Consider the following 8,367-nt stretch of genomic DNA (forward strand, 5'->3'; position numbering starts at 1 on the left):
TTTTTTTTATAAATCGCTGCCCTGGCAGCGATTTGTAAGAAGAAAAAAACTTTTTGGCAAAATCGCTGCTGAGGCAGCGATTTTACTTTTTCAGTTGAAGTAAATCGCTGCCGGCGGAGCGATTTTACCGTTTTGGTTTATATAAAATTTTATATACCCTTTTGGAATTTTTGTTAATATTTTCTACCGTTTGAGTTTCGGACTCTCATCCATCGTATGTGAAGTTGTGAATAGTTGGGATGTCAAGCTTCTACTTTGGTCCTTAAGTAGGAATTTGGGATATTAAAAAAATTATTTTACTTTAACTTAAAATTTTAAAATTAAAATTGTGTTTCATCATAATATTTGAATATTTATTTTAGAATTTAGATGTATCTTTTTATAAATATGATTTTAGATCCTAATAGCGAATTAACTCAACTTAATTTTTGTATTAAAAAATTAAGAACTATTCAACATTGAGAGCAACCACGTAAAGTTAGCGTTTGGCTAATATTTTTAAATATTTTTAGTAATTTTTGTTTGAATGAAAATTTGGGTGAAATTTCACCATGTGTTTGACCATAGTATTTGAGAAATATATTACCATTTTTTAGAAAAATATAATTTATACCCATAAATTTTAAAAACCATCAAAACTAACCATAAATTTGTGTTATAAGTCAATTAAATCTTCATTGCAACAATGACAAAAAGTGTCCATGACACTAAAGCAATGTGTTAGTTTAGTTTGGAAAGAGTGCAAAAAGCATCATTCTATACATCGTGAAGTAGACAAAGTACATAACTTTGTTACCTTGAGTCGATTATTCATCATTTTTATCAACAACCATATCATCATTTAATATTCACTGAATAGTTAATCGCTACTTTGGTGTTCACGTAATAAATTATGTCATACAATGCAAACAACTACCATAAAGGGTATTTTTGTAAAAGATAAAAATTTGAGGTAAAATTTTAATTTTTAAAAGATACCAAATAATGAGATTTAATCAAAATACTTTAAAAAAACTGGTATTTGAAATTTTTTTGAGATATTTATCAAAAAATATTTGTCAAATAATGACAAGTTACATGAATAAACACTATTTGCCAAACTTTTTACCAAATCTTATTTGAAAATCTGTGACCAAACAGGCCGAAGTCGAGCCATGTTTGCGTCAACCATACCATCATTGGGGTAATATTTAAAAGAGTCCGGAGCCTAAAGGGTATAAAATGTTAATAAAATTTCCAAAATGGTATATGAATATTTATTTTAACCAAAAGGGCAAAATCGCTGGAAGGGCAGCGACTTTGCTTGCCGGAAAAAGTAAAATCGCTGCCTTGACAGCAATTTTTAAAATATTTTTTTTAAATAATTTTTTAATAAATCGCTCCCTAAGGAGCGATTTTCTTAATTTTTCATTTGAAATTTAAAAAAAAATTAAAAAAATAGGAGCAAATCGCTGCAAGTGCAGCGATTTGTCTCCAATTTTCTTTTATATTTTTTTAAATCAATTATTTAGAAAAATGTTGATTGCTACTTATTTTTAAAAAAAATTATTTTGGAATAAGTAGTAGAAAAATTTAAAATTAAAATTTCTTTAAAAAATTTAAAATTTAATTTTAAAAATTGTAAAAAAAAAAAATAAAAAAAATTGATTGGAAAAATAAAAAAAAATAAAAAAAATTGATTGGAAAAAATTAAAAAAAATTTGGAGACAAAGTAAGAGCAAATCGCTGCAAGGGCAGCGATTTGTCTCCAAATTTTTTTTTATTTTTTCCAATCCATTTTTTAATTTTTTTTTTATTTTTCAAATCAATTTTTTTAATTTTTTTTTTTACAATTTTTAATATTAAATTTTAAATTTTTTAAAGAAATTTTAATTTTAAATTTTTCTACTTTATTTCAAAATAAACTTTTTTTTAATAATTTTTTAAAATAAGTAGCAATCAATTTTTTTCTAAAAAATTGATTTAAAAAAATATAAAAGAAAATTGGAGACAAATCGCTGCACTTGCAGCGATTTGCTCCAATTTTTTTTTATTTTTTTTAATTTCAAATAAAAAATTAAGAAAATCGCTCCTTAGGGAGCGATTTTATTATAAAATTATTTTTAAAAAAATATTTTAGAGGCAGCGATTTTACTTTTTCCGGCAAGCAAAGTCGCTGCCCTTCCAGCGATTTTGCCCTTTTGGTTAAAATAAATATTCATATACCATTTTGGAATTTTTATTAACATTTTATACCCTTTAGGCTCCGGACTCATATTTAAAAGTAAAGTGATGGTAAAACGTTGAAATGATATTTAAAATAAAATGATAATTAAGGGTGAAATGAAAAAAGTGAAGTGTTTCTCAAAATTCCAAATACAACTATGAATCCTATTCGATATTTTTATGACCAAACAAGAATTCCGAAATAAAGTGAATAATATTCATGATCAAACAACTTCTATGTATGATCGAAAAAAGAAAAACAATGTCTACTCTACAACAAAATATCAATTGTTGGCTTCTTCACATACGCTCAAAATGCTAAAACCCAAAATTGTTTTTTTAAAAGAAGTTGAAAACGATGATATTTTGGAATGCAATTATAATTGTAATGTTTAATATTTATATATTGTTTAAGTAGCTCATCACCTTCCTAAGTATTGGTACCTGTTCCTAATTAGTTTGGGCCTTTGTTATACATTAATTTAAATTCGTTGTCCTGTCCACAAACTTCAAATTCTTACTTCGTCTTTACTTTAGTGAAAGGTCCGCTCATTTTTTTCTCTCGAAAATTTCTCACTTATGCAGTCCAAAATTTAAAAATGATTATGACTACCACCACCATGTAACATTTCTAATGTGATAATCAAATCTTTTCAATTTTTAAGTTTTAGAGCTTGATGATAAATCTGAACCATCTGTCATGAACGCTTGACAAATAATAATAATAATTTGGATTTGCTCACCATGAACAATTAATTCAAATTCGCGTTGAGCTTGATAATTTGGCCATGAAATAATTACATCATCAGCCATGAAAACTTCCATGTTCATCATCCCTGAAAAAACTTGATGTTCACTCTCTGGGTCTATCTACACAGCCCCCTGAATTAGTGAGGCATGCTCTGTTCAAATGCCATTACGAGTCGAGGATTTCAATTTTCAAATTTGAGATAAAATCAGCACATCCATGAGTGCTAAATGGCAGTGTTCTTTCTCTACAGAAGAACCTGCAATGAAGGAGTGGGGTAGAGGAATCGATCAACTCATCAGACTCATGACCTGAAGATTGCATGTTCGAATCATGTCCCCACCTAATCAGTCTTTCGAGATATTCAAGGGGCATAATGAAAATCTGCTGCAGGGAGGAGGTGAACATCTTCCAAAGAGTATTTCCCTTTCTACATCTTTCAAGACAAGCTCAACTCTACCAAAAATAACAAAAACATGTTGCAGATATGTTGATTCTTTCTTTCCAAATGCGAATAGCATACTTCTCGATAATAAGAAATTGACATGAAGAAAATTGAGAGGGAAGTATGTGGATAAACAAGCTTCTATTGGAGATTCACAAGTAAAATTACCACCTTAGCACAATTAGCAAAACCAACAGCTTTTTCAGTTTTTCAAACTAGGTGAATTCTTGAATACTTGATCAACTGACGGGCAATGCAAAATTGACATCAATAATCAGGAGTGACAATTTCGAGAAAAAATTGTGAGTTCCCACAATTCCTGTTCGCCTCAAGTGCCAAGATTGGGTGCTGATGTTGCTACAGGAGGGCCGTGAGAATATCTCCACTCTCCACAGGCTGTGCACTGATCCAACTTCAGACTGTTATCCAGGGTACAAAATTTGCACGACCATAAACTATTTCTGTCATCCACGTCTTTGGGCTTTTGGGTTTGGCATACTTTGCACACAGGAGCTAATGGCTGCACAAAATGTTGGTGAAGAAAACAGAGGAAGTCAACTCCAAGAATTGCAAGAAGATTTTACGAACTGATGAAAACCAACAGAAAAGGTAAAAACTGAAGAGGAAAAACACAATTATTAGTTATATTCTGCTAATGAAGAGTAGAAATAAGACATTATAAGAATTTCACAAACTTAGAACCATTAAACAACAGTATTTGGAAAGATCAAGAAGTGACATCAAGTTTTTCCACTTTAATGCACGTTGATTAGGATGTCAGATGAATATCAAAGGGTCTGGAAATGGATCCAAGCACACATTAATCAGGTCACCAACACAACCTGACATCTACATAGAAATACTGAGTAGTTTGACACTTCGAAAATGTTAAATCAGCAGTAATATAACCATAATGCCTCTACCAGATATTCAGCATAAAAGTCGCAGAGAGTAGAAGTCTCATCACATACCAGAACAGCAAACTTTCTTTGATTTTAAGTACTGTAGCTTTTAAATATAATCTTAACTGTAAACCCATGACTATTGTGCTAGGAGCTTGTGCAAGAAAGCTACAGTGAAAGCATAATTTGCCTACATAATTTCAAGAAGTGCAAATTCATCTAGCACATACAAGCAAATGCTTATTGAGAGAGAAAGTAAACTAAGAGAAACTTGCTCAGATTAAACTAAGAAGGGAAAAGCATACTGGGTTCAACAGTGTGCACATTAAACACTCCCACATCATTGATTCATTGGGACTGTGTAAGTCATCATGGCCATGTATTGATGTAGAACTCGAAGCATTGCCAGTTAAATCAATAAAAGACTCTGTATAACCTCTTGATGCCACAGTATAAGATTTCCCTTCTGCCTGACCAACTCTGTGAGCAATTTCCTTATCATGGTTAGACAGGGGCTTAGATACTGGCTTAGTCACAGTATGGCCATGCAAGGACTTTGAGGATGATACAGAATTTGATTCTCGACTTCTTTTTCGAGATATTACCTTGGAAGACAGTGAATCAAACCCATTAGAGAGCTTGGATCTATCAGAAGTATGCCCTAGTGGTAATGACTCAGGTAATGCATCAGAAGTTTCATCTAAGTCTGATAGTTCACACAATTCAGAACCACACCAAATATTATCCTGTAATCTCCTTTCTGCAGCCATTGCTGCAGCTTGAATTGGAGTAAGTGCAGACTTAATAGAATGGTCACCACCCAGGCGTCTAGGCCCAGATGGTAGCAAGGATTTAAGACGTGCTCGATTTTCAGCAGCAGCTGCAGCAGTTTGCCGAAGAGACGACATGGATGGCTGTGGGTGACGGCCTCCTAATTGTCTTCCATGGAGATCAAACCCTTCTCCTGTGCCACTTATCCCTTTAGCAATTAAATCTTCACATTCCTATCCAAAAAGAAGACCATAAATTTTCATGCCAGCAAAAACCAAAAATACACAAAAAGAACAAACAAAACGGCACAAGTTTTATGCTCTATTAGTTCAACATAGAACACATCTTTTCTCCTTCAAGCTGTACTGATTAATAAATGGCAGAAAGCTTCAGTCACCATGGCTTCAATTTCCAGGGTTCAGGAGAAATGTCTGACATTAATGCTTCTTCTACATTATGCCATGTTGAACTAGATTTAGACATCTCAAATTTAATGATGTGCTTTCATTTCTTTTGCAGTTATAATGTTCAATATTCTTTTGATGATATTACTAAACAAAGAATAGGTTAGCTTAATATATTACAGAACATCAATTCGTATTGCAAGTCTGTAATATGCATTTCCAAAACTATATACACATACGTACCCATGCTACATAGAGAGAGAAAACACACAAGGATGAACATAACCTAACAGCCACCTTTTTCTGTCATAATAAGTTCTAGCTTCTATGACATTTGAAAGTCTGGTTGATAATGATAACAAGTCTCCGGTACCTATTGTTGGTCGGAGGGAGCAGGCATCGCATAGAACTAGTAACATGTAACAAGAGACAGCTATTACTACCAAGATCCACAAAGATCTTATGCTACGTGAAAGCTAAAAAAAAAAAAAGGGTCAGCATACTTCAGAATGTATTCAAATTGGGTTCTGCCTAGGCACTTGCTCAGGCAAAAAGGGTAGATTAGACATAAAAACTTGGAGTTCTAGACGTGCCATAATTTCTTTGCCTTCTCTTAATAAGCCTTGGATATTAAAAATACGTTTAATCATACAAAGAAAAATCAGACAAATTTGTAAGGTGTTTCCAACTCCAATAACCTCAACAGGTAGATTACAATCTCATGTAACTAATGCAAGTTCATGTTTCCACTGCCTCGTCAGACTAAATTCAGTCCATAAAAGGCTAAGTCAGAGTTATCAAATATAATTTACAGGAACTTAAACTAACATACTAACAGTATTTACACAAAACATGGATATTATGAATGCAAACCACTTCGAAAAAAGCCAATAAGATATACACAAGGTTCTTAAGCAACATAAAATCATCAATTATGAAGCACAACTCATGCATAATCTTACCACTAAACTGAAATCTTCACAACAAAGGCTAAGTGACTAATTTAACTCCTAATAGTAGGCCATTATTGTAAACTATTGAAAGGAAAACATCAACTCTATTTGCCATGAACTCGACGAAAATTTTGAATGTTGTGCTTAACCACACTCCAGACCCAACCATAAGTATTATGCAATTTACCTTTCTAAGTTCATCCCATAGTTTGTAAAAACTAGCATTGTGCGGACCATGAGCATTATGGCAAAGTTCATGAAGCATAGTATCCAAAACTTCATTGTAAGGATAAAATTCCTCATCATTGTTCGGTCTTCGAAGCCTCAGCTTTACATGTATCCCTGCTCCTACATTCAATCCCAAAAGCGCTGCTCTTTTTGGGCTGCAAACATTCACAATTCATTTGGTTAAATCATTCTCTCAATCGAGAAATACAAGCGTAAAAAAATGAAAATAATTACCAAAATTCAGATAGAAGTTTAACTCTCCAGTTATGTTTACGCATAATGGGCTGAACCTGTTTAGCAATTTTCTCAAGAATCTTGTTCGCTTCTTCATTTTTCGGTTTACGCTTCAAAGCTTTGATTTCCCATACCTTATTAAGATCGCCCAAATTCATTCTTCTAAAGCAAACCCTAGATTTTTCTGATAGAAAAAAGCAAAATTTTTACGATGAAGAATTCAAAAGTATTTTAAAAACCAGTTCTGTTGAGAAATTGAAACCATAATTTAATGGAAAACGATGAAACGCCGCCGAGGATTCGAAAATCGAAAGTCTGCTCCGTTTTTGATATTGGCGGGATTTTAAGATTTGAGGTGTTGGGTTGGGGCGTGATGCACCTTCAATAAACACCTCAACAAAATTATTAAGTTCGACACAATGTTATTCAAAGTTGTACAAAAATAGGTTTAGGTTAATAATTTGATATAAAAATATATAGTACTATTAATTTTGATTAGAGCGGTCAAAAATGGCCGATCCAGTTTCACCGGGTCCAAGTCTCGCAAGTCAATGAATTTAAAGGGTTAGGGCGGATTAGCTCTTCATTTGGAAGAGCCTAAAAATGTTCAACACAATCCAACCCTAGAAGAATCGAGGGGTGGAGCGGGCTAGCCTTTCTTTTTTTTTTTCTTTTCAAACATATAATTCTATAACATCGAGAAAATGAAAATTTGATAAACAATCGTGTTGTTCAATAACACTAGCAAAAAATCTAGTGTAATTAGCATGTATCTCGCGTACCAGATACGCGAGCGAGACAAGAGGCTGACAAGCAAGATGGGAGGAAGTGAGGGCGCGAGATTTGTCTATGTATCCTAGATACATGTGAATCTACTTGGATAGAGTGTATCGAGAACAAATTGACTAATTTTCAGTCCATATATTTCGAGATACATGTATCTGGACATACCAAAATCTCGTAAGATTCATAATGTTACAACATAGTGTGTACTTAAGTAATAAGATTATATGCTAGTGAAATTATTGTAAGTTACCCTTAAATAAATTGTTAGTGAAAAAACTTACAAGATAATAAAATTGCAAGATTACAATTGAAAATAAAATGAAGAAATTAATCTCTTCAGGCTGAGGCGCGGATATCTCGCTCTCTTTAAGGAGATTCAAGCCCACTGCAGCAAATGTTTTCACCGGTCCAGCAGTATTCCTCTTTGACTTGTCCCCTCCAGGATACAATAGCCTTCACAAAGTATAACTCAACAACTCTGGATAAGAGTTGAGTCCAAAGCTCCACAAAAAAGAACACCTCCCTTCAACTAATAAGAACTCTCTTTTAGACTAACTCTTTCACTCTTTGTTTTCTCTTGTGTTTTGTGTGTCTCTAAAACCAAATGAAGACCACCACTATTTATACTACAAGAAGTCTTCCTAGCAATGAATAGGAAGATAATGGAGGTAGTAAATAGTAAAGATAATAG

The 8,367-nt window shown here is 32.8% G+C and overlaps 1 protein-coding gene across 1 annotated transcript; it reads right to left on the bottom strand.

Moving 5' to 3' along the window:
* Nucleotides 1-2,921: 2,921 nt before the first annotated feature.
* LOC107007624 (DNA-dependent metalloprotease WSS1) lies at nt 2,922-7,298 on the bottom strand. The gene is made up of 5 exons (XM_027913683.1): nt 7,153-7,298; nt 6,891-7,074; nt 6,616-6,811; nt 4,606-5,304; nt 2,922-3,918 (listed from the first exon to the last, which is right to left on the bottom strand). The coding sequence occupies exons 2-5, from the start codon at nt 7,046-7,048 to the stop codon at nt 3,727-3,729; spliced, it is 1,245 nt and encodes a 414-aa protein (XP_027769484.1). The 5' UTR covers nt 7,049-7,074; nt 7,153-7,298; the 3' UTR covers nt 2,922-3,726.
* Nucleotides 7,299-8,367: the final 1,069 nt, after the last annotated feature.

Source organism: Solanum pennellii, chromosome 12 (genome assembly GCF_001406875.1).
Source record: "Solanum pennellii chromosome 12, SPENNV200".
Lineage (NCBI taxonomy): Eukaryota > Viridiplantae > Streptophyta > Magnoliopsida > Solanales > Solanaceae > Solanum > Solanum pennellii.

Excerpts from the sequence above, each read along its gene's own strand:
- LOC107007624 (XM_027913683.1), bottom strand. The coding sequence starts at position 7,048 with ATGAATTTGGGCGATCTTAATAAGGTATGGGAAATCAAAGCTTTGAAG. Across the intron at positions 6,812-6,890 it reads AAACTTCTATCTGAATTTTG|CCCAAAAAGAGCAGCGCTTT; the intron begins GTAATTATTTTC and ends GAATGTTTGCAG. Across the intron at positions 3,919-4,605 it reads TGTGCACACTGTTGAACCCA|CCATTAGCTCCTGTGTGCAA; the intron begins GTATGCTTTTCC and ends CATTTTGTGCAG.